Genomic DNA, 27,078 nt, shown 5'->3' with positions numbered 1-27,078 from the left:
CTAGACAGGTTGCTTTCCGAAGGGAAGCGACTTGACGGGAACTAGAAGTCTCAACTAACAGAGTCCCATTGCGCAGTCGCTTCAGAGATTTCAGTGTTCCTGCAATTCCCTCAAGACCCTTGTGGATGTAAAAGGGAGAACTCCTCTCAAAGCTACCCTCCTTCCGTTTAATAATCAAAAACACATTCTGATTATCAGAATGTTCTCCGTTACGACAGTCTGTTAAATCTCTAGCAACACCAGGCGCTGGAGGACTCGCAGCACGTAGCCGCTTTTTCGATGAGGTGTGTTTTCCTACCAGTGGCCCACCCAAGCCACTGGTAAGGGGAAATGTAGAGGTCGAAGGGTCCATTGCGGTCCCACGAGCAGCTAGGGAACTAAAGGTCCGCTCAGACAGAGCCCCGCGTGCCTGAGTAAGCCTTATACAACTGGGGTGCGGCAGGCGCCCCAGAGGTTGCCCGCTTGCGACTGTTCCACCCCAACAGCCATGCATCTTATAGGCGCGGAGCACACCGAAAGATTGAGGGGTTTTTATAGAGGTTGGCCTTCCTCGCAATCCAGGCGGTCAAGCCAAGATTACCATTCCCCGCAGCACACAACATTTCACCGCTGCGCCGTACGGTGGTCGCTGAAGCATGTCCGGGGGTTACGGTGACAGGAGACTGGCGGCGCTGACCAGTCCCCAGCTCAGGACCCGGGGTCGCCAATCCCGTACTCAGCAAGTGAATGCTGAGCCCCTGGGGGCTTTTGATTATCTCTGTTATTGTCTATAAACTTATAGTTTCTTGAAAACACGGGCACTCTTGTACGTAGCAAACAGTAGTGCACAAGGCGAGGACAGTATTGTACCCATCTGCGTCGGTATCATCAGGGCTTCAAGGTCACACCTTAATCATACCCCTGACTCCTCGTTCTGAATTCGATTCCTTGCTTGTTTAATTTTAGCTAATTTCCAGGTGAGGATGTGAGAAATGGGCTGTTTCAACAATTCCTATAGGATTGGGGGTGTGGAGGAGACCACACACACACACACACACACACACTACCCCTTTATCCCTTTAGGTAAACAATTTGGAGTAATACCGCCTCATAAAAAATTACACTGGTCAGAATGGTGGTTTGTGCAGATCGAGCAATGTCCGCATAGGGTTTCGCTTTATTTAAGCAATTGATTGTGCAGACTCGTGTATCATACTTTGACTTCTCCACCTAAGTACATAAACATACTTCGTGATGTAACAATTGTGCGTCTTGCTGTTGGTGTGCGCCACTGCTAAGACAGGGCGTCACTGTTCACTGTGCCCTGTTCAGCCAAGCAATGAACACGTCAAAGTGACAGAAATAAAGTCAGACAGACCATTCATATAAAAAAAATAAGCAGCCAAACACCAAACAAAATAGACAGTAATTCCATACAAAACTCACAACCATGCAAGAATTCCTACCACACTTCTGTAAATATGTTCTCTTACGTATTATTATTTGAAAATAATTACAAAGCGACAGCACATATTTTCCGGTAGCAGTGCACAATTTTGGGAACGTTGTTAAGTTGCTTATAACTGTACAGTCAGCAGGTAACGCAGTGTGCATATGCAACCTCATGGGTGACTGATCAAGATAGAAGCTACCACATGTACTTCCGGAATGTAATCAATAACAATACTGTATGGCAGATCTTGCCTTGCACCACACTACAGACACGCAGCTGACAGCGACTTTGGCTGACGTAACGGAGGCGTAGCGGTTGCCAAGACAACGCCATCAAGCTATTATTATGGAAAGACACAGCAGTCACCTCGACAGCTTGTGAGAGCACTAATAAGTAAGCGCGTGTGATCCTGCCACCTATTAGAAAAACGGACGTCTGATTTATACCAGCTTCATTGCTACAGAGCTGACGGCTAATGCTTAACAAATTACAGAAACTTTAGGCCAAGTATGAAAAATATAAAGTATTTTGTCCACAATTTATGCTTCTGAGAAAACAAAACTTATTCATTGTATAACTCCCCTTATTTTTCGCATCAGCTTTACCTCTTGAGAAACATGACATGGAAAGTTGTAACGACCCAAATTACATGTGACCTTTTTGTACAACAAAATGTGTACAGTGGCAGAGAAGTGAAACTACCTCTGTTTGAACAAAATTGTATGAGTCCCTATCGATAACAGTAGTGTAACCACCTACTATTCAAATCACTTATTGCAGCGTAAAGATCGCCAAATGGGACTACACTCTTCCCCTGTCTACGATAACGTCATCATGATGTCACAAGCCACGTCTCGCTCCCCCTTACCCTTCTCTCTCACTTGTCTGTTCTTCCGTCCGCCAATAACAGCCCAGTATTTTACCGACCGATCATATTATTTTCCACTTCATCCTATGACATTCCGCTTGGAGAACCAAAAATCTTTTAAGAAAATACATATATCTAGGTCTCCCAACCACAGCCTAGTATTTTAGCAGCCATTAAAATGAAACTGTGAGTCATTACGTACCTTCCATATTCAAAAGTGTCTGATTTATCTTAGACTATGCCTAGAAATATATGACAATATATCACCTCCATCTCTGTATTTCCTTGCTGTTCCTAATATTTCATAGGTGCACACAGCATTAAAAAATACGTATTCTTCGTCTGAATTGCGTAAAAATAATGCCGCGCTCAAAAAAATTGCAAATACCATACTGTTCTCAAAAATTACATAACCTTCACTCTTTCTCTCTCTCTCTCTCTTCTCTCTCTCTCTCTGATACACACAAACACACAGACACACACACACACACACACACACACACACACACACACACTGTTTCTGGCGTGAACGTGCATCTTAAGCATTATTTGTTGACGTACATAATTCTAACTCTGTATCCCAATTGGTGTAAAGCACAACGCACCTTCAGATTAAATATTTAAACACATTTAAATTGTTCTGTAAAGTACATGATGCTTGTTAAATGTCACAATGTTATCTTCGCGTTAAAATATCTGGTAAAATACGCCAGCAACAGTAACACTAACACTTACCTGCCCAAATTGATGTCTAAAACATGAATGTGAGTTCTCAAATTATCGTATTAAAAAAAATGGTTCAAATGGTTCTAAGCACTATGGGATTTAACATCTGAGGTCATCAGTACCCTAGACTTAGAACTAATTAAACCTAACTAACCTATCATCACACACATCCATGCCCGAGGCAGGATTCGAACCTGCGACCGTAGCAGCAGCGCGGTTCCTGACTAAAGCGCCTAGAACCACTCGGCCACAGCGACCGGCAATTACAGTATTTTAGGGACTATAAGACGCTACACACAATAAAACACACCTTAATTTTTAAACATTTTTTAATAACATTTTTATCGTGTTTATTATTAGACTGCAAAGCCAGACTAAAAAAATTCTTAGTTTATAAAACCGAACTGAACTTTAAAATCCCTGAAAATCGTCATCTTCTACTTTTGGGCATTTTGCATTCAATCATCTATTTGCACATTCAGTCTTCCTCATTTTTTTTCAGCTCTTCTTTACTAACCCGCCAATTGTGAATGGTGTTTTCTGTTGGTGGAGGGACGAAATGGCGCTCAGCTTCTTTCTTTCCATGTTCTTCTGTATATGCTGTTACTTTCAATTTGTAGCATGCGTCATATGGATACCTCTTACTTTCTTCCATTATGAAACTAACTACTTAAAAAAGATGTTACACTGTTACTAATAACACAACTCACTTTCAATTCAAGTTTACTGGTGCCACAGACTGCAATGACGTGTCAGAGGCTAGATAATGTTCTGGATTGTGTCGGAGGGGCGGAAGGCAGAGAGTGTTAACAAGCTTGCGAATCCCGGCAACCCGTGTTCATCGCATCGGCGCACTGGTGTTGCCAGTTGAATCCCATGTTGCTGGATAGACATAGGTTTCCCGCGGCACCGAGTATACGGGCATTTTTAAGGCTGGCGGGAATGTTAAATCAAACACTGGACATTCTTCTATTAATTTCGGATATAGAAAGCACTTGAAATTTTTAGGCAATTTTTCGAAGATAACAGTGGTCTTATGGTCCGTAAAATACGGTTAGTGTCCCCATGCTACTCCCGTGTTTAATTTGTTGCATGTCGCTAAAAAATAACGTTCTAACCAGACAGTTGACATTTCATTCGTATGCCTAGATAAGGGTTTGTGTAAAAACGCACCTGACTTGCACGAAACACATGTCGGCTAGAATACTGTAATGTGCAGGCAAGAAGTGATAGTTGACAGAAACAAATCAGCAGTCTAAATTAATATCGGTTACTGACAGATTGGGATGAACGTATGTCTTGTACTTGACACCTAAAGAATGACTGGGAACTCACCAGTTAATTGCCACGACGCTAATCCCCTATCAAAATTGTCCTATAACTATAGAAAAGACATGTGATATGCAGCTGACGTTCCATTCTAGGCTTAAATCAACAAACATGACTAAGTATCATATTAGGAGTGAAGAGAACAAAAACACTTACTCACACACACACACACACACACACATACACACACACACACACACACACACACACACACACACACACACACACACACTCGCGCGCGCGCGCGCGCGCGTTTTTTATATGAAGACTTTAAAAGTTACGTTCACGCTTAGAGTGTATGTAAAGGGGTAACCTACACTATTTTCAATGTCAAAAAATTTTAATCTGTTCACTAACGCATCACATCACCATGCAACATTTTAAGGAGCGGGGGCGGGAGGATGAATAATTTAATGCATCACGTTCTACACTAGAATAATGTAGTCGATGGTATTGACAAACTAATATATCTTTTTATTACATTTGATTTAGGCCTACTCGAGGTTATGTACACAACCAACTTTAGAGGAAGCCTGCGACATTTACCGGCCTCTGAAACGTTTACAGACTGTATTTTCGTAATCTATCACTAAATAATACCAAAATCTAATCATAATGCGAAATGTGAACCACATCATAGCCAAAAGCTAACGAAACGAACTGGCCATGCACCATTTACGAAGCGAAAACGTTTTTTTTACTAAATCTTAATTGAGATGTATCACTTTGTCTGCATGTTTTCGTAATACGCAAGGAGGCTTTCACAATGCATAGAATACGAATGCAAAAATTGTCGAAGAGCATGATCGAACAAGGTTTTACACACACACACACACACACACACACACACACACACACACAGACACACAGGCTGCATAGCGTAGTATGTAATTATAATTGCAGGTCTCTGATCACAATCGAAAATGAGATCTAAACTAAAAGTGTTTCTCAAAATATTTAAGATTTCCATCAGAAAATATACATGGTACTACCGTCGTAATTTTTTTCTTCTGTAACATAACAGAACACACAACTCAAATATTGGCACTACTGATGAAACTTACAGGTTTCGGTTCACTGAGGATGACCAAACTTCGATTACTGCATCACATTTTACAAGGCACCACGTACTCTCAAATAAAGTGTTTCCACGTCAAAATTGTCTGTATTACTTACGAAGACACATATAGCTCATTCATTGGCACTAATGAAATAAAGAACTGGTTTATGAATATCATTCAGTCTTTGCACCACATATTAAAAAATACATAAAAATTGGTTCTATAGCATTACAAAACGTACATGGGCATTACTGCTGATCTAACTTGCAGCTTGAAGGTCACTTATCAATGAGAACATTTTGATTTTTGTACCAGCGTAAGCGCCATGGTTCCTACATCTAAAATTGTCAAAAATTCGTCTTAATTCAGGTAAACCCGATATCAAAGTCAGCCAAACTTTATTTGTGACCCCATTTTAGGGTATTAACTTAACTTTACAGTACAAAACGTCGTCTTATGCTATTGCACAGTTAAGACTACATGAAATTTCACCTCCCTATAAATCACCACGCTACAGTAAAATTGTAACAAATTGCTTCATTTTACAGCAAAATTGTTCCAAACTGCCCATCCTGTTACAGTAAATTGTAACAAATTATATTAGCAGTGCGCCAATAGATGTGATGAAAAGAATGTATCACCAGTGTGAGCTAGTTGTGAAGTTTGGCATTAAGATATCAGAAAGTTTTAAAACTAGAAAAGGATTAAGACAAGTATATTCTGTGTTACCAACTTTATTGAAATTGTACGAAAGTCACTCCAAAAGAAATACACACTATTTTTATAAAAATACAGTTTTCATTACGCACGTGTCAAAGTTTTACAGTGTGTAGATTCATTCTTCCGGCTTGTTTTCAAACTTAGTTCAACCCGTTGCCGTGAGTGGCCCCCTCACAGCATGTCTTCAAGATCGCTGCTATACTTGATGTTCGTCAGAAGCAACGTGCTGTCATAGAATTCCTGTGCTGTGAAAACGAGACAGTGGGAAACATCCACAAGAGGTTGAAAAACGTGTATGGAGATGCTGCAGTCGATCGCAGTACAGTTAGTCGGGGGGCAAGCAGGTTACGTGATGAAAGCGGGCACATCAATACTGAGGATTGTCCTCGCAGCGGCAGGCCTCGTGCTGCACACACTCCAGACAATGTGCAGAGAGTTAACGAGTTGGCGACTGCTGACAGATGCATCACAGTGAACGAATCGTCACGCTACGCTGGGATAGGGGAAGGAAGCATTTGCAGAATACTGAAAGTTTTGGCGTTAAAAAAGGTTTGTGCCAAGTGGGTTCCCGGGATGTTGACAGTGGCTCACAAAAAAAAAAAAAAAAAAACAAGAAAAACGGTACGAAGCAAACTTTTGGAACAGGACGAGAATGGTGGAAACGAATTTCTTTGAAGAATTGTGACAGGTGGTGAAACACGGGTCCATCATTTTTCATCAGAGAAAAATAATTCACCAAGAAAAATAATTCAAAATCACACCTTCTCCTGGAAGAGTTATGGCTATGGTGTTTTTCGATTCCCGAGGACTCTTACTTGTGGACATCATGCCAAGTGGAACCACCATAAATTCTGATGCATACGTGACGACACTGAAGAAACTTCAAGCTCGACTGAGTCGTGTTCGATCACATCGGCAAAAGCTGGATGATTTACTGTTGCACGACAATGCAAGGCCACATGTCAGTCAAAAAAACCATGGAAGCGATCACAAAACTCAGATGAACAACACTGAAACACCCGCCTTACAGTCCTGACCTGGCTCCATGTGGCTATCATCTCTTTGGGAAACTGAAAGACTCTCTTCGTGGAACAAGGTTTGAAGATGATGACTCTCTTGTGCACGCTGCCAAACATAGGCTCCATCAGGTTGGGCCAGAATTTTACCGTGCGGATATACAGGAGCTGGTTCCAAGATGGCATTAAGGCAGTTGAGAGGGATGGAAATTATGTGGAGAAATGAAAATATTGTTCCTTAAGAATGCATCTCCACACTGTAAAACTTTCAGACATGTAGAATAAAAGAAGGATTTTAAAAAAATAGTGTGCATTTCTTTTGGAGTGACCCTCGCATTTAGAAGTTGTTCTTGGTTACTGGAATAGACAGCACAGACGTTTTGGTGTGGCAGTACAGCATCAGTGTTTGCAATGATCACAGCTTGCCGATGATCAAGTACTGATGTCTCTTGATAAGGATGATGCAATGTACGAAATGAGAAAGTTAATGGATGCTTACAAACAATATGCTTAACAGTCAATATGGATAAAACAGAATATCTTGTTGTTGGAAGTGGGTAAGGTAATTATTTGAATTTTGAGTTTGGCTGTTTAAAAAATTTGGAGGTGCTCTAGAATTTGGGTTCACTAATCGTAAGACTGGGCAGCGTGAAGTGGACATACCGCGTAGGTTAAGTCAAGCGAGGATAGCGATTAGATAATTAAATTGTATCCTTTCGAGTCACACGTACTCAGACGAATAAAGAAAGTAGTGCTACGTTCTGTGGTTAGAAACATTCTGCCATATGGCTCAGAGTGTTGTAAATTGAATGAGAAACAAAGAGGGAAAAATGAGCCTGTCAAAATGGATGTATTACAGCAGTGAATGAGCGCGAGCTGCTTGGATCGCGACCTGCTTGGATCGACTGAGGAGCGAATATGTAATAATGGACAGTGGCGCCGAGGAATCAGTCGCAGACAGGATTGATGCTAGAGCATTGAGATGGTATAGATATGTCTGACGGATGAAGGAACAGCGATGGCCACAGCGTTCGTTCAACCGCTCCCCGCCAGGGAAAGGAGTTGAGTGAACTGAGGGTGGGATGAGGGCAATATGGAGGGTAACTGTAACCAAAGAAATGGAAAGAAGAGTTCTATCAGAAGAAAAGTGGCAGGACAGAAGTATGTGGCACCTGAGGACAGGCAACTGTTGGTATGTTAAAACGTCTGCCAAAGAAAAGAAGAAGGTGTTATCACATGCTACACTGATTCCACCAGTGGCAAATCTTTCATTTTACAATCATGCTAATTCTTTGAAAACAAATTTTCCTACGTGAGTACTTTGTCTTCTCTCTGGCTTCGAAGATTGAGACGAGTCCAACTGCTTATTGCTAAAAGGATTCTGCTCCCACAGACTGCGTCTTACTTTTAATCTTTCCCTTCGTATCCTTGCACCACGACTTCAGAACCAGTTCAAATTAAAGACAACATACGTTAATAATTTGTTCCACTATCATTCCTTATCTTAACCTACTAGGTTGGCTGTGGAACTTAAGTATTGGGAAAAGAGCGTGGTCAGTGAGATAGTAGATCATTACCACTTCCCAAGCTGTTGCTCCTTATGGCAACAAGGTACGTATAAACCAGACGTTCGCTTTTCAGATAGTTGGCAGAATCATACATGTTCGGTTAATTATCGCTTGCCCGCATCTCGTGGTCGTGCGGTATCGTTCTCGCTTCCCACGCCCGGGTTCCCGGGTTCGATTCCCGGCGGGGTCAGGGATTTTCTCTGCCTCGTGATGGCTGAGCGTTGTGTGATGTCCTTAGGTTAGTTAGGTTTACGTAGTTCTAAGTTCTAGGGGACTGATGACCATAGATGTTAAGTCCCATAGTGCTCAGAGCCATTTGAACCATTTGAATTATCGTTTTCACACTTGTCAAGGCTGCCGGCATGTCTCTGTAACAATAGCTGTGAAGCTGTGTGTATGCTGTGATAACAATTATCTTGATTGGTGACATGTGAGTAATTTATGCAATGCTCATCAGTAGTTCACTTTGTATAATTACGAAAGACATAACAGTGCTCTCTAAATTGTTCATTGCCCATGATAAACGTGTGCTATCGCTTCACAATTTTTTTAAAACATAATAATACGTAAAAGTATATGTTTATGGAATTGTGATAGGGATCCTTGCATGATATTGCATTTTGTGAAAGTGGTATTAGCTATTTTGCATGGTGTTCGGCTAGCTATTTTTTTCCTTTGTGATAGCGGTCTATTTATCTTTGACTGTTAAGTTTGATGTGTTCAGTTCTTGATTGAGCAGTTCACGAGGTCTCCTCCGCACTATTGACAGGAGCACATATATGCGCTAACACTTTGTTAATTGTTTATATAATAGTATTCTCAGCTCTCACATGTGAAATATATGTGTGTTTGCCTTTTTCTCTATCTAATATGAACGTTCGCAATTAGTACGACTTGAAATGGGTCCTAGACATATGAGTAGTATTCAAGTATGAGCCGTACGAGTTTTGTGTGCAATATCTTTCGCATACAAACTGTAGTTTACCATACGCTACCTCTTAATGTCTCATATTTTACTGCATCACACTGACTTTTGAATTTTCACATTAAGAAAGCCGAAATTACGTCGTGCGTCCAAAATACAAAAATGCGTCCGATCACATCCGAGGCATGGTTACTACTACTTCACTCTGCAGCAATAACAATTTTTCTTGGAAGATGAATTTCTATTAGTTATGTATGTACTAAACTGGGGACCTATAAACGACGGAGAGGCTTCATCCCGCCGTAGCCCTCAGTGGTTCACAACCCCGCAACAGGCCACTGCTGTCCACACACCCCACAGCCACCCCACACCGAACCCAGCGTTATTGCGCGCTTCGGCCCTCAGTGAACCCCCCCGTGGACGTCTTATACCAGACGAGTGTAATGTTTGCGGGGTAGAATAATTATGGTGTCCGCGTACGTGGACACGGTGTTTGCGCAGCAATCGCCGACACAGTATAGCTGAAACGGAATAAGGGGAACCAGCCCGCATTCGCAGAGGCAAATGGATGGAAAACCGCCTTAAAAACCACCCACAGGCCGGCCGGCACACAGGACCTCGACACTAATCCGCCGGGAGGATTCGTGCCGGGGACCGGCATGCCTTCCTGCTCGGGAAGCAGCGCGTTTTTTTTATTTTTTGTTCTTTTTTTTTCTTTTTTTGATTCTTTTAAAAATCTCATTTTGTTAGCTTTTGTTTGTTGTATCTGCTCGGGTCGGACGTCGTAAGACATCCGTTTAAGTTCGTTGTTGATAGATTAGCTCAGTTTTTTTTATTACAGAGGGCACGCGTTAGACCGCGCGGCTAGCCGAGCGGGCTGATAAATAGTACCAGATAGCGTAAATAATACAAACTTTAAGTGTGCCAAATATTTTGTAACTTCAAATGTTTCTTAAAAAAATTAACTATGCATTTACAGCTAGTAAATATCGATTGTAACAACGAAAACAAAGTAATTTGTTTCCATAAATTTTAGTTTAAAATATAACATAATGTGCATAAAACTATATGAAAGTTTTCATAAATACAGCTGAGATAACACTGGCCTGTTCAAAATTCGAAAATACTTCTGGTATCGGCTACTACTGTTAAGGAAAAGTAATGCTAGAGGGAGATGTCTCTTTACAAACCTCCGGCGCTTTCTAGCCCGAAGATAGGTCATTGCCATTTGTTACGATAAGTTCCACTTTGGCACAAACAAATTCTTGCTGTAAGTTTCCTTTACATTCACCACTAGTTCATTACTTGCTGACCAATCTACGAGGGTTTCATTCGATTTCTCTACGAAGAGATCAGGTGTTTTGTAACTACAATGGTGCTGTAATCCGCAAAGGAAGACAGCTGTGCGGACGCGGCAGATTGTGCTCTGACCCGATTCCAGTCGCTAGCTCACTTGTTGCAGGAGACGTATCTGAGAACTACTGGGACGCAACTCAAGCTCAGACTGCGGCGCCCGTCGATGTTCTTCACAGTGTTGGTGCCGCTATTCGCTTTCCTCGTAGTCATGGCGGAGACGTTCATATTCGACATCGCGCATCCGAGTGTGGCTCTCGCGTACACGGTCACCATCAGCATGCTGGTGAACCACGGCGTGGTGTGGCTGCTGCAGTGCACCGCCATCTGCCGGTCGTCGCTGCTGATGAAGAATTACCTCAGGTCGGTAAGTGGCCTTCCCACGCTGCTGCCGGTGCAAATGATATAACCGCGATGGACCATAAATCTTACCGGTTGCCCAATACGGTATGACAGTCATCTATACTGCTAACTGACGAACCCGGTGCTTCGGTCACATTCCGACTTGCAGGTCTCCCAAGGTCAAAATAATTTTCAATATTTCGTATAAATATCATTGACCAACTTCAAAAACGTAAAATGCGGTCATAACCTATTCATTAAGGATACAGGATACTTTTCCGGCTCAATATTATCTAGAAATCAACACCTTTTTCTTTCAGGCACGTTTATAATGTATATGTTTGCAGGTTTTCAGAAACAGAAAACGCCTGAAAGAGGTGGTGTGGTAAGGTCCTCAACTACATACCCTCTGCCTCAACGTTGAAATATTAAAAGTTTTGGCTGGTTTCGTTGTCTAGGAGCTGCGATACTTAGTTGCCGCATTACAGCCCAAATACTGCTGAATCTACAGTATACGATAAGAATTCACACATGAATCGAATGGTCGAAGGTTTCTATCACTCGGCAATTGCGAATCATGAATATAACATATAAATTTATAAATGAGATATAGCAATTACATAAAATCTGCAGGTATTAACTTAACGAATTTAAATGACGAGTACGATTGTTGAAGTACTTTTGAGAATGCGGTGTCGATGGTCCAGCAATTGAATAAAATATAACTTGATTAACATGGAAACAATAGATTCCTACAGCACGTAATTACACTCCTGGAAATTGAAATAAGAACACCGTGAATTCATTGTCCCAGGAAGGGGAAACTTTATTGACACATTCCTGGGGTCAGATACATCACATGATCACACTGACAGAACCACAGGCACATAGACACAGGCAACAGAGCATGCACAATGTCGGCACTAGTACAGTGTATATCCACCTTTCGCAGCAATGCAGGCTGCTATTCTCCCATGGAGACGATCGTAGAGATGCTGGATGTAGTCCTGTGGAACGGCTTGCCATGCCATTTCCACCTGGCGCCTCAGTTGGACCAGCGTTCGTGCTGGACGTGCAGACCGCGCGAGACGACGCTTCATCCAGTCCCAAACATGCTCAATGGGGACAGATCCGGAGATCTTGCTGGCCAGGGTAGTTGACTTACACCTTCTAGAGCACGTTGGGTGGCACGGGATACATGCGGACGTGCATTGCCCTGTTGGAACAGCAAGTTCCCTTGCCGGTCTAGGAATGGTAGAACGATGGGTTCGATGACGGTTTGGATGTACCGTGCACTATTCAGTGTCCCCTCGACGATCACCAGATGTGTACGGCCAGTGTAGGAGATCGCTCCCCACACCATGATGCCGGGTGTTGGCCCTGTGTGCCTCGGTCGTATGCAGTCCTGATTGTGGCGCTCACCTGCATGGTGCCAAACACGCATACGACCATCATTGGCACCAAGGCAGAAGCGACTCTCATCGCTGAAGACGACACGTCTCCATTCGTCCCTCCACTCACGCCTGTCGCGACACCACTGGAGGCGGGCTGCACGATGTTGGGGCGTCAGCGGAAGACGGCATAACGGTGTGCGGGACCGTAGCCCAGCTTCATGGAGACGGTTGCGAATGGTCCTCGCCGATACCCCAGGAGCAACAGTATCCCTAATTTGCTGGGAAGTGGCGGTGCGGTCCCCTACGGCACTGCGTAGGATCCTACGGTCTTGGCGTGCATCCGTGCGTCGCTGCGGTCCGGTCCCAGATCGACGGGCACGTGCACCTTCCGCCGACCACTGGCGACAACGTCGATGTACTGTGGAGACCTCACGCCCCACGTGTTGAGCAATTCGGCGGTACGTCCACCCGGCCTCCCGCATGCCCACTATACGCCCTCGCTCAAAGTCCGTCAACTACACATACGGTTCACGTCCACGCTGTCGCGGCATGCTACCAGTGTTAAAGACTGCGATGGAGCTCCGTATGCCACGGCAAACTGGCTGACACTGACGGCGGCGATGCACAAATGCTGCGCAGCTAGCGCCATTCGACGGCCAACACCGCAGTTCCTGGTGTGTCCGCTGTGCCGTGCGTGTGATCATTGCTTGTACAGCCCTCTCGCAGTGTCCGGAGCAAGTATGGTGGGTCTGACGCACCGGTGTCAATGTGTTCTTTTTTCCATTTCCAGGAGTGTAGTTTGAGCAACGCCGGCCGGAGTGCCGAGCGGTTCTAGGCGCTACAGTCTGGAACCGGGCGAGCGCTACGGTCGCAGGTTCGAATCCTGCCTCGGGCATGGATGTGTGTGATGTCCTTAGGTCAGTTAGGTTTAAGTAGTTCTAAGTTCTAGGGGACTGTTGACCTCAGATGTTAAGTCCTATAGTGCTCAGAGCCATTTGATTTGAGTTCGAACAACAACAAAGCTCGTCGCGACATATTCACTTCTAAACGCACACTACGTCTTCACTGTAGAAGCCACAGGAATCTCACAAGTGCACAAGTCAGCAATGCGAAATGTTTCTATCTGCCGCGACCACGCGCAAACAGCTCCACTCTCTCCAAGTCTCTCCTGCGACCGTACGTCCGTGACGCCGTCGCGTCCAGCACTTCCTGTGTCCTGTGCGACAGTCCCTCGCGCCGCACCATTCCGAACCCCCCCCTATTGTCCTCTCTCGAAACGATGCTCCTCCCCAACCTCCATACGTCTCTCTTGGTAACGAGCGTTGTGATTGGCTAGAGCGCTCCCTCCATGTCTCCAGGCCAACGTACACTCACAAACATATACGAAATACTGGATTTACATTTAAATAACTTGAAATTAAATAATATTCCTACGGCTGGACCATAAACACGCTCTAACACAAGTTATTAGATACATAAACAAATTAAACAAACATAAATCAAAGGAATAGAACAAAAGGTAGGCCAGTAGCCTAATGTCTCTGTGCTTTCTAAAACACTGTAAATATTTAACCAATTTCTTCATGAATAGCATATATCGGATATAAACAAAGAAATAGATGAATAAAAATATTTATAAGCATGCTGCTACCGTTTTCTCATGTCACTGTGGAGTACTTATGGCCTGACGTGATTGGTAGTAATTGGTCACTTTCACCTCCAATAACTCATGTATTATTCAAGTTACATGCCTGTAATTTATACCAATTTAGGCTTATACTAATAGATTTCTAAAGACACGTCTGTCGATGAAATCGGATGAAGCGTTTGGATTTTGGAAATTCGTTGCTGGGTGTTATTTGTATAATTTACCGTCGGATACTAAACTTTAAACTAAAAAGAGATTGAAAATCTGATTACACCATCAGAATCGTCGTGCAGCTAATAGTAATATACATGTTTCTTTCTGTAGTATCATGATTCATCTGGCTAATATTAATTTCCATACAAACTGTGAAATGTCTGCCATTAAGGTTTCACTAAGTCCGCCATCTTTGGCCCTCCCGGAGCACAGCGTCACCAAGGAATTCGCAGCCACGTGTTCGATGGACCACGTGCTCTGGCCGTTGTGAGACATCATGCAGTTGCTAACGAGCTCGGCCCTGCCACGCCGCCCAAACGATGGCCGCCAACTCTGAACTTGGAATATTTCTAGGGCGCCGCAACTCGCCGGTTACCTCACATGTTTTACAGATTTTTTGTTGATATCAAGTAACGCGACTCGCGTTCTAAACAAATTAGAAGTATTTTGAATATTTTTGAACCTGCTTAGGATTATCAAAAAATTACAAAGAAATTGATGCAATTTCTTTCCAAAATGCTTTCTCAAACTGAGGTACCGTTTAAATCAATGTTATACATTTGAAGGAGACCAAATTTTTATCAGATATGGATGACATGATGGCTGAAGTACTAGACCTATTTAATTCCACCTATTATGTATACTACAAGGATAAAACCACCACATCTTACATTTTAATTTTTATAATTTTTCCTAATAAAAATGTTATTTTTTCTATAATTTAGTTGATTCTGCAATAAATCGTAGGCCTACTACATAAGTATGGACTTTTGCAAGCTACAGAAAAGAAATTAGAGCAATGCTTTATAAACTTTAGGAAATATTTGTACCTGAATTCTAAAAAATACAACTTGTGGGAAATTGCGAATGAAGATATGAGTCCAATTAAACTGTACCGTGCCTCAGAACATTCCTGAAGCATAGTCTTCATCCTGCAGCATTTCTTCATCTTCAAGCTTCCTCTTGGCATTACTTTTTGCACTTCTTGCTTCTTTGGTAACTTGAAGAGCGAATCTTTCAGCTTGATGCACCCGTTGTCTGTCACATGCAAGCTATTGATCTTCCATGTTAGAGTCACATTTTATGCCTATATTTCTCAGGACTTCCAACCTTCCTATTGCTCTATGACTGAAACACATCATTGCATCTAGCACACCAATTTTTAATGTATTTAGTCCTACCAATACATTGTACGGTAATCTTTCATATGCAGTGGTTGAAACTTTCATTTCTATTCTGAGTGTCCACATGTAGACATTTACTAAGCAAAACAGTCACTCACGTCTGTAATAACTGGTTTCATTTCATTCTTAACAGGCTCAGAAAGAGAATGCTTATTATGGTATGTTTGGCCACTTTCTTTTGCTTTTTGGTAACCACGCCAAGAATCTGCTCCTTTAGGGCAAATCCGTGAACAGGATGGTCATTTGTGGACAACTTATGAAAGGAAGTGGCTTATACAGCTTTTGTCGTTGCTGTAACATCATTCAGAGGTGCAGTTCGTCTAATGGCCAGTCCACAATACTCTGAAGAAGGTCTGTTTCGGTTTCTGCCAATCTGCCTCAGCCAGACAGAGATAGCAAGTTTCCTTTCATTTCTCTTCGTAGCTTCCTCAATCTAGCAGCCATCCTCTTTTGCACATATCCACAACACTCCTGTTTTGTTACGAAGGTATCGCCATAAACATTGAACTCATTAATTTTATTGAAAGCTTTAGAGTCCCTATGACCTAGGTGCTTCGTATATCTAATATTATAAACGGGCACCGACCTCTGAAATATTTGTAGACCTCCACTGTAACCATCGTAATTCTTGAAGCACTGATGTTCAACGTGTCCTTCAGTGTTACCACGACAGCTGTGGCAGTACTTTGATAAGCACTCAACATCAACAACTTTTCCATTCTTCACAGAAGTAGCACTTAAACACTATTCAAGTAACGATGTCCTCGACGTTGCAATGTCCCATCAAGTGCAGCAGAAATGTCCCTGGGTCCACTAATATTTACAGTTTCTTCTACTGCAAGTTTCATAGACGCTTTAGACACAGCCGCCAAGCCACCTAAAAGTATTTTTATGTACTTGCTGAACTTACTGGGAGGTGGAGGAAGGTCGATCAAACCACAAAACGTTTGAGCAGCCTTTTTTTTCCTTTTCCTATTGCACGCACTGCATACACTAACTTCAAATTCACATCATATTAATTATGCACAATGTTCTAAGTCATTCTCGAGGTAGATTTACTGCAGGACATACACAGAACAACTAATTTTGACGCTAAACCCTTCCTGCTGCTTTTTTGTTCAGTTATTTCCAGACAACCTGCACCATCATATTGTTTACATTTCGCCACTTCCTTTACTAAAGAAGATAAGATGCCCACATCAACAACAAAAAATACACTACAAACAGCGTCATTGTTAACACAAAAATTTGAATCACCTGGAGGCGTACCATGTGAGAGTTTCTTCCCTGAAGAACTGATACATAGATAGGTTACTTTCAACAGTGTGGCTTGCTTTGTTTGCGAACTGGTTACCACGGAATTTTCTTTTATTGAATTTCTTGATGCGTGGCATAGTTCGTATTTATTGCACACTAAATGATATGTACTCCCACAAATATATATAGCACTTGAGTAACAAACAATCAGTAACACGTGAACAAACTGCTTCAGCGAAACAAATGTAAATACTAGGAAAGATAATCATTTACAGACACTAGAAACCTGCACTGTTTCCAACATATATAATGTATCATACGTATAATCGCTGGAAACAGAAAGTTCACAGCTCTTTTCGATTTAATACTGGTTTCTGTAACAGAAACAAAGGATGCGTGGTGGCATACATGACCGTAACGTCAAAATTTGGTATATATAGGTCATTTTTCATTTGAAACCCTATAATGCATATATCAATGTAATGAGGAAAGATTATAGAATTTAATAAAGTCTTAGAAAATAATATATTTTTACGCTATTTATAAGTACCCTGTATCCTTAAGAGATATGATCTTAACAAAAAGGTTTAATACAGCTACAAAAGTTTTATAAGTAGAAACTGCGTATGCATCTTGAGACAGCGTGATTAGCTACTAGCAATATAGCCGGACTATGTACTCGTACAGTACTTGAGACTGAGAGCACTTAACAACTGTTGACAAACTTCAGACACAATTTCAAATCTTTTTTATACTTTTTCTCATAAACACCCACCACAGAATGATAAAAGGAAGAAAGTTTATCGCTTACTACATTTTCGCTATTCATGAAGTAAACATTCAGAGATGATCGTTTAATTTGTCACTTCTTAATTACTAACCATATTGTGAACACATTTTGCAGACGGTATCCATATATACAGCTGAATGTACCTGAAAAATTATATCATTGCACGTCAGATAGTTCAGGAAATATGACGTCATAAACACTGAGATGCGTGGAAATTTATCTTTTTCTTAAAATGGAGCGTAAACTACCCGCACTATATTTAACAGCTCCGTCTCGATCACACAAATTTTTTACACTTCACTATTACCACTTTCGGCTACTACCATCTTCAGATCATAAAATATTTTTATGTAGTATCAACGACAAACTAAACATGTACCTACATTTTTATGTAGTATCAACGGCAAACTAAACATGTACCTACATGTTTAGCTTGGCGTTGATACTACATCAGAATATTTTATGATCTGAAGATGGCAGTAGCCGAAACTGCTAATAGTGAAGTGTAAAAATTTGTGTGATCAAGACAGACATGTAAAATAAGGTGCCAAAAATACGATTACGGACTCATTTTGAGTCTTTATGTCTTCAGTTTATACCCGCTCTATCTTCATCCAGTGTTTAATGATGACAGCGCTTAGCGACTTCCAGCGAGCTTTAAAGATACCTGCTAACCTCCCTCGCTTACATGCCGAACGTCAACTGTTTAACTCATTTGAAAAGAAATTAAACGTTTCAAGATGTTTTATAAAGGAGAATTCGATTCCTTAAATAACAGAGGGTTTAATGGTTGTTTCTCTGACATTTAGAGCCAGTTTTTTTCATTTACTGTTGTTTCATCCCCACCATCCCAAATAGGCCGTAGAGGTGGTGGGTGGTATGTCAATGGTACAGTCTGCCAGCTCTTCAACTCTTCGGGCAATAAATTAAAGGGTAAGATATTTAATAATGATTTTAAAATTTGTAGAAATGATGATTAAATTAATGGAATGTGGAGAGTATTCGTGGAATGTGTTGGGAGATTGCGGCAGCATACCGCAATTGGAAGCTAGGTTGGGGTACAATAGGATTATTGCAGTCGAGTTTGCTGGAACACTATATAATACAAACAGCTTAAAAAAAATCACTAAGTAAAGTAAGTAAAAAACCACTAAGTGGAATGAGCGGACAGAAAAATACGAGAAATCGATCCGCAAATTCGACTCCAATAATCCTATTACCCTTTCTTACTTCCAATCTCGGCATACACCTTCCACCATGCACCTCCATGTCCCATTAAATTAACCCTGTTTTGGCCTCCAGTACATTCACTTTTCTGTGTAAGTATGTGTTCAACCTTATTGTCTTCCACTCTTAGGGTTTCTTTCATTGGATAAGACACTGTTATGCCAGTTCTTGGTATTTACTCTGATCTTGAATCTGCATCCACCTTTTCTATTTGCGCTCTCAGTTCGTTTGCCTTTACATTCTGTTCGCTTGCTTTCTCGGCTGATCCTCCGTGACCCTTACTACATAAGCCTCGTTACCTTGATTCACACTTTCCCACACAGTGCTATAGTTTGTTCACAAAACACGCGCAAAATACACTTCTACTTCTACTCAGAAGTACCTATAGCAGCAATGCCACATGCAGTAATACTTCTTGCAACACCTACACGTTTTTATGCTCGAGAAAGCCGCTCACTGCACTGCCGCCATTGAGGTGTCTTTATGGCGACGTCCCGTACCGATGTAATCCGTCTTCTTTTCTATTTCATTACGGACTTCAGTTCAAGATGCTTTTAATTCTGCCCAAATAGAAGCTCTGGCTCGAAATCTATCAGAAAATCGAAAGATGTTTTTTTTATTGCCTTATGTAAAGTGCAATAGTGCGAAGACAGTGAGTACGTTTATTGCACGATAGCCATGTTAATGTTACCGATGACAGTACCACTACAGCGCATTCACTAAATACGGTTTTCAGAAAGTCCTTCGAAAAAGACGACAAAGTAAACGTTACAGAATTAGAGTAAACGTTACAGTATTAGAGTCAGGAAGTGCTGCCCGATGAGTAACTTAGACGTAGATAGCCGCTTTGTAATGAAACAATTCAGATCACTTAATAAAGGCAAGTCTTCCAGTCCAGACTGTAAACCAATTATTATTTCCTGTTCAGAATATGCTGATATAATTGCTCCATACTTAGCAATCACATTCAACAGCTCACTCGACGAAAGATCTGAACCTACAGATTGAAAAGCTGCCCAGGTCACGCCAATACTCAAACAAGGGAATATGAGTAGAGTGAAGTGGGACAAAATTGCACACTTAAGGTTTAATTAGCAATATACTGAAGGAAACTTCACAAAATACAATTATATTTTAACTAGCATTTCATCTGAACTTTGCCGATTGTATAACAGTGTTCGGAAGTCATATGCACACTTTAAACTGTAATTTGCACTTTGTAAAAAAATAAAGTAATGCAAATGCGCAGTCTTACGCGACCGTGAGGTAACGGAGTGAATCTAGTGTGGTAAATCTGAGCGTTGTTATTAAATGAGAGAAACGTATGTGCCGTTCAGTTCTTCTTCTTTATTTAATTTATAGCGTACATAAACATAATATGCCTTGTTCCTCAGAACTTAACAGTTACTGTTGATACAATATTTGATACAGTGAACAATTCTGGGGGCCTATGAACAAAAACCAGCAAAAATATTCCAATCGGAGGATAAGATGTTTAACAGAGGTGACAGGTTAAGTGTCCAGAACCTTCATAACAAGAGCAAGTCCCATGCCACCATTCATTTCTCTTCAGACATTGAATCCAGTCTTCTGCTGGTGGATTATTATACTTTTCTGTACATCCTGGGCAGTGAAAAGTTTGTGGGATTTCCGTCGACGTATTTAGGTTTTGCTTTGCTTTCTTCTTGTTTGCTTGACCTGAATCAAACAACTTGCTCTTTGGTTTCTTTATTTCTTTTTCTGTTGATCGGGACTCCAGTTGCTTCTTGACGGGGGATACCAGATACTATTTCGGACTTCTTCCCTTTCTTCTGTCTTTTTTGGCAACCTTTTCTTTTTGGCCAAGGAATTGTTTCTTTTGAGGAAAATATATGGTTCATTCGCAAATGTCTATTAACTTTGGCTTTGGAGAGATCCAGTTTCAAATGAGGATGCATCATTAAATTTGTCACTTTGGTCTGTAACAGTAAAAGGCAGGAAATCTTCTTCGGTGGCTATGTGACGATCGACTGGATAAATGCCGCATATCTTGAATGCCTTTGTTGCCTTCGTTATTGTGGCCCTCCTTTGATAAGTGTTTCGAAACAAATCAGCAATAAATTCTTGCCTAATTACATATCCAGGGTGGTTAACGAGCCATTGGTCGCATTCTTAAGAATAGGAGTCCTTGACTGAGTTGAAAAAGCAGCGATCCATTGGCTGCAGTTTGGGGCTGCTGAGTGAAAGAATTGTAAGCACGTGAATGTTATGGTACCTGCAATAAAGAACGGGATTCAGCCTCAGATGTGAAGAGTGATTGTCCAAAATGAACAAGATTGGATTTTCTTCTGTTGGCTGTGTATGTTACTCAAAATCTTTTAGTCATGTGAGGTACAGATCGGAGTTGACGTAGCCAGTGTCCGAACACATCATTAGTGACTCATGAGGGCCACCATCATTCACTGCATCGTTTCCCGAGTACGTATTATTCCTGGAGGGATGTAACTCCCCTCAGCTCCCATACAACCTACTACCGTTGTCAATAGACCACTTTCTCCAAATGCAGTTTTGCATATGTGCTCCTCACCGGATGATGCAATAACTTTCGGAACTTTGATAGGAACAGTTGTAATCCCGACTTATCCATGTCAAATATGCGATGAAGTTCAAATTTATATCCCTCCATTAGCAATGAATGATTATCACAGAGGATGCTCGTATGCAGTTTGCTGAACCCCACACACTTCCAAGACTAGTTTCCTGCATGAAACCATAAGCCCAGTCCTTTCCGGCTCTCAGAGTCGTAATGAACTAATCTTGTGAAATCTTTCAGTGTCATACCATAATAACACCTGTCCAAAAAAAGCAGGGATTGGAGTATTAATATTAAGCTTATCTTACGTAGGCAATAGTCTCACGATGAAAAATATAGAGATAAAAATACGTTTGAAAAGGCCTCGTACCTCTTTAAGGCGAATTATGAGGTCAGCTTCACCTCCCTACCGGTCGTTTGGACTTCCAATTTTTTAAGCCCTCTTTCGCAGCTTTCAGCACTTATGGAGTGCGTGACTTCTGCACGGTTTTTCTTTGGTAGACGATAACCCCCCATGAACCATGGACCTTGCCGTTGGTGGGCAGGCTTGCGTGACTCAGCGATACAGATGGCCGTACCGTAGGTGCAACCGCAATGGAAGGGTATCTATTGAGAAGCCAGACAAACGTGTGGTTCCTGAAAAGAGACAGCAGCCTTTTCAGTAGTTGCAGGGACTACAGTCTGGATGATTGACTGATCTGGCCTTGTAACAGTAACCAAAACGGCCTTGCTGTGCTGGTACTACGAACGTCTGAAAGCAAGGGGAAACTACAGCCGTAATTTTTCCCGAGGGCATGCACCTTTACTGTATGGTTAAATGATGATGGCGTCCTCTTGGGTAAAATATTCCGGAGGTAAAATAGTCCCCCATTCGGATCTCCGGGCAGGGACTACTCAGGAGGACGTCGTTATCAGGAGAAAGAAAACTGGCGTTCTACGGATCGGAGCGTGGAATGTCAGATCCCTTAATCGAGCAGGTAGGTTAGAAATTTCAAAAAGGGAAATGGATAGGTTGAAGTTAGATATAGTGGAAATTAGTGAAGATCGGTGGCGGGAGAAACAGGACTTTTGGTCAGGTGAATACAGGGTTATAAATACAAAATCACACAGGGGTAATGCAGGAGTAGGTTTAAAAATGAATAAAAAAATAGGGGTGCGGATAAGCTACTACAAACAGCATAGTGAACACATTATTGTAGCCAAGACAGACACGAAGCGCACACCTACTACAGTAGTACAAGTTTATAAGCCAACTAGCTCTCCAGATGATGAAGAAATTGATGAAATGTATGATGAGATAAAAGAAATTATTCAGATAGTGAAGGGAGACGAAAATTTAATAGTCATGGGTGACTGGAATTCGAGTGTAGTAAAAGGGAGAGAAGGAAACATAGTAGGCGAATATGGATAGGGGCTAAGAAATGAAAGAGGAAGTCGTCTGGTAGAATTTTGCATAGAGCATAACTTAATCATATCTAACACTAGGTTCAAGAATCATAAAAGAAGGTTGTATACATGGAAGAATCCCGGAGATACTAAAAGGTATCAGATAGATTATATAATGGTAAGACAGAGATTTAGGAACCAGGTTTTAAATTGTAAGACATTTCCAGGGGCAGATGTGGACTCCGACCACAACCTATTGGTTATGAACTGCAGATTAAAATTGAAGATACAGCAAAAAGGTGGTAATTTAAGGAGATGGGACCTGGATAAACTGACTAACCCAGAGATTGTACAGATTTTCAGGCAGAGCATAAGCGAACAATTGACAGCAGTGGGGGACAGAAGTACAGTAGAAGCAGAATGGGTAGCTCTGATGGATGAAGTAGTCAAGGCAGCAGAGGATCAAGTAGGTAAAAAGACGAGGGCTAGTAGAAATCCTTGGGTAACAGAAGAAATATTGAATTTAATTGATGAAAGGAGAAAATATAAAAATGCAGTAAATGAAGCAGGCAAAAAGGAATACAGACGTCTCAAAAATGAGATCGACAGGAAGTGCAAAATGGCTAAGCAGGGATGGCTAGAGGACAAATGTAAGGATGTAGAGGCTTATCTCACTAGGGGTAAGATAGATACTGCCTACACGAAAATTAAAGAGACCTTTGGAGATAAGAGAACCACTTGTATGACCATCAAAAGCTCAGATGGAAACCCAGTTCTAACTAAAGAAGAGAAAGCAGAAAGGTGGAAGTAGTATACACTATACAAGGGCGATGTACTTGAGGACAATATTATGGAATTGCAAGAGGACGTAGATGAAGATGAAATTAGAGATACGATACTGCGTGAAGAGTTTGACAGAGCAATGAAAGACCTGAGCCGAAATAAGGCCCCGGGAGCAGACAACATTCCATTAGAATCACTGACGGCCTTGGGAGAGCCAGTCCTGACAAAACTCTACAATCTAGTGAGCAAGATGTATGAGACAAGCGAAATACTCTCAGACTTCAAGAAGAATATAATAATTCCAATCCCAAAGAAAGCAGGTGTTGACAGATGTAAAAATTACCGAACTATCAGTGTAATAAGTCACAGCTCCAAAATACTAACGCGAATTATTTACAGACGAATGAAAAAACTGGTAGTAGCCGACATCGGGGAAGATCAGTTTGGATTCCGTAGAAATATTGGAACACGTGAGGCAATACTGACCTTACGACTTATCTTAGAAGAAAGATTAAGGAAAGGCAAACCTAGGTTTCTAGCATTTGTAGACTTAGAGAAAGCTTTTGACAATGTTGACTGGAATACTCTCTTTCAAATTCTAAAGGAGGCAGGGGTAAAATACAGGGAGCGAAAGGCTATTTACAATTTGCACAGAAACCAGATGGCAGTTATAAGAGTCGAGGGGCATGAAAGGGAAGCAGTGGTTGGGAAGGGAGTGAGACAGGATTGTACCCTCTCCCCGATGTTATTCAATCTGTATATTGCGCACGCAGTAAAGGAAACAAAAGAAAAATTCGGAGTTGGTATTATAATCCACGGAGAAGAAATATAAACTTTGAGGTTCACTGATGACATTTGAACTCTGTCAGAGATAGCAAAGCACTTGGAAGAGCAGTTGAATGAAATGGATAGTGTCTTGAAAGGAGGATATAAGGTGAACATCAAGAAAAGCAAAACGAGGATAATGGAATGTAGTCGAATTACGTCGGGTGATGCTGAGGGAATTAGATTAGGAAATGAGACACTTAAAGTAGTAAAGTAGTTTTGCTATTTGGGGAGAAAAATAACTGTTGATGGTCGAAGTAGAGTAGATATAAAATGTAGACTGGCAATGGCAAGGAAAGCGTTTCTGAAGGAGAGAAATTTGTTAACATCGAGTATAGATTTAAGTGCCAGGATGTCGTTTCTGAAAGTATTTGTATGGAGTGTAGCCATGTATGGAAGTGAAACATGGACGATCAATAGTTTGAACAAGAAGAGAATAGAAGCTTTCGAAATGTGGTGCTACAGAAGAATGCTGAAGATTAGGTGGGTAGATCACATAACTAATGAGGAGGTATTGAATAGAATTGGGGAGAAGAGGAGTTTGTGGCACAACTTGACGAGAAGAAGGGACCGGTTGGTAGGACATCTTTGAGGCATCAAGCGATCACAAATTTAGCATTGGATGGCAGCGTGGAGGGTAAAAATCGTAAAGGGAGACCAAGAGATGAATACACCAAGCAGATACAGAAGGATGTAGGTTGCAGTAGGTACTGGGAGATGAAGAAACTTGCACAGGATAGGGTAGCATGGAGAGCTGCATCAAACCAGTCTCAGGACTGAAGACCACAACAACAACAACAACAACAAACTCTACGAAGACTACTGTTGATGTATAATATCCACCTATGACGTTTATAAACATTTCTGACTCCATACCATCAAAAAAGTTGATAATTATAATGGATGGGGTAAGATTACGGACTGCGCAGTTTTACTCCACCTGCGATGCTTAAACTTGCCCCATACTACGAGACTACAACTTTCGTCCGCACAGGGATACAATACATCGTACAACACAGAGGAATAAAGCTAAAATTGGTTATCTCGTTACTACCTAGGTTATAGCTAATTCCACCAACACATCAAAAACTCGTAAAACTACTTACTGCACTGCGCAACCGTATTAACCAGGACAGCAACCAAACTACGGCTACGAAGGGTGAGAAACAGAGGCTATTTTTTGCCCTGCAGAGTAGCCAGCTACTGGTTAGTGAAACTGAGATAAAATCGTTGCACAGCGTTACCCATCGCGCAGACTTACCCGACTTTACTCTAATTAGCTGAATTACAGACCGGTAGCAGTGACATCCATTTGCAGTAAGCTCTTGGAATATAGACGGTTTGTAATATTATAAATTATCGTGAAGAAGTGACACATACCACAGATTTAGAAAATATCGTTAATGTGAAATATAACTACCTCTTTATTCTCATGAGGTAATGAGTGCTATCAGATTGATTCCATATTTCTAGATTTACAGAAGGTTTTTGACGGCGTTGCTCACAAGCGGTACTAATCGAATTGCGTACCTATGGAGTACCGCGCTAGTTAAGGGACTGGATCCGTGATTCCTGTGAGAAAGGTAACAGATAGTAGCAACTAACTGGCAGTGGTCAACTAAAACAGAAGCGATAACTGACGATCACGCAAGGAACTGTTACAGTCCTTCTGCTGTTCAAAGAGACAATCTGAACAGGAATCTTATAAGGATTTTTGTATTTTAAACATTGCAGCATGGTCAGCAATCGTAATAATCTAATATATAAGAAACTATCAGCCTCAATTGAGAAACCAACATTTACCTAAGCTGCACCCCAAGTAATTGAGCCTTCTTCAGAAGGTATACCTGAATCTATAATAAGCCTAAAAGGGCATGGTCTAGAAATAAAACTAAAAGAGACTGAATAGGCGTAGTCACAGTTTAAAAATGCGCTACGTAAGAACTAAGTCAGCACCAAGACTCGACTTAAGCTCTGGGGTGCCCCTCGTCTCCATAGAGTTTCACGTGAGCTCCTGAAGCCCACAGCACGGCGTCCATGGAGACGAGGCGCACGCCAGAGCTTAAGTCTTGGTGTTGACTTAGTACTTATGTACCGCATTTTTAAAATGTGACTACGCCTATTCATGCTCTTTTAGTTTCATTTATAGACCGTGCCCTCTTAGACAAATTATAGATTCATGTATATCTGCTGAAGACGACTCAATTATTTGGGCTGAAACCTAGGTAAAGGTTGGTTGGTTTCATTACCGAAATCGAGGCTGATGGTTTCTTATATATTATCTTACAAGGATCCCCTTGAGCGCGAGGTCTCAAAAGGCCAATAATGTTTACGGCACTCGACACCAGATATACTGTCTACCTTGCAACGATAACATTGGCTGCTAATGGCAACAGGGAACAGGACCGGAGGTATCCAGTGGTGATCACAACATGTGGCTAAGGAGCGTAGTTGAACTT

The 27,078-nt window shown here is 41.6% G+C and overlaps 1 protein-coding gene across 1 annotated transcript in view; it reads left to right on the top strand.

The window, feature by feature from the left end:
- The window catches only part of LOC126267878 (gustatory and odorant receptor 63a-like), a 127,820-nt gene that overhangs the window by 21,832 nt on the left and 78,910 nt on the right, over window positions 1-27,078 (top strand). The window contains exon 3 of the mRNA XM_049973188.1: window positions 11,108-11,365. Coding sequence (XP_049829145.1) covers window positions 11,108-11,365 — 258 coding nt within the window. The remainder of the gene's footprint in view (window positions 1-11,107; window positions 11,366-27,078) is intronic.

The sequence above is a fragment of the Schistocerca gregaria genome, chromosome 4 (assembly GCF_023897955.1).
Source record: "Schistocerca gregaria isolate iqSchGreg1 chromosome 4, iqSchGreg1.2, whole genome shotgun sequence".
In the NCBI taxonomy this organism is placed as follows: Eukaryota; Metazoa; Arthropoda; class Insecta; order Orthoptera; family Acrididae; genus Schistocerca; species Schistocerca gregaria.
This window is presented reverse-complemented; position numbering and strand designations above follow the sequence as displayed.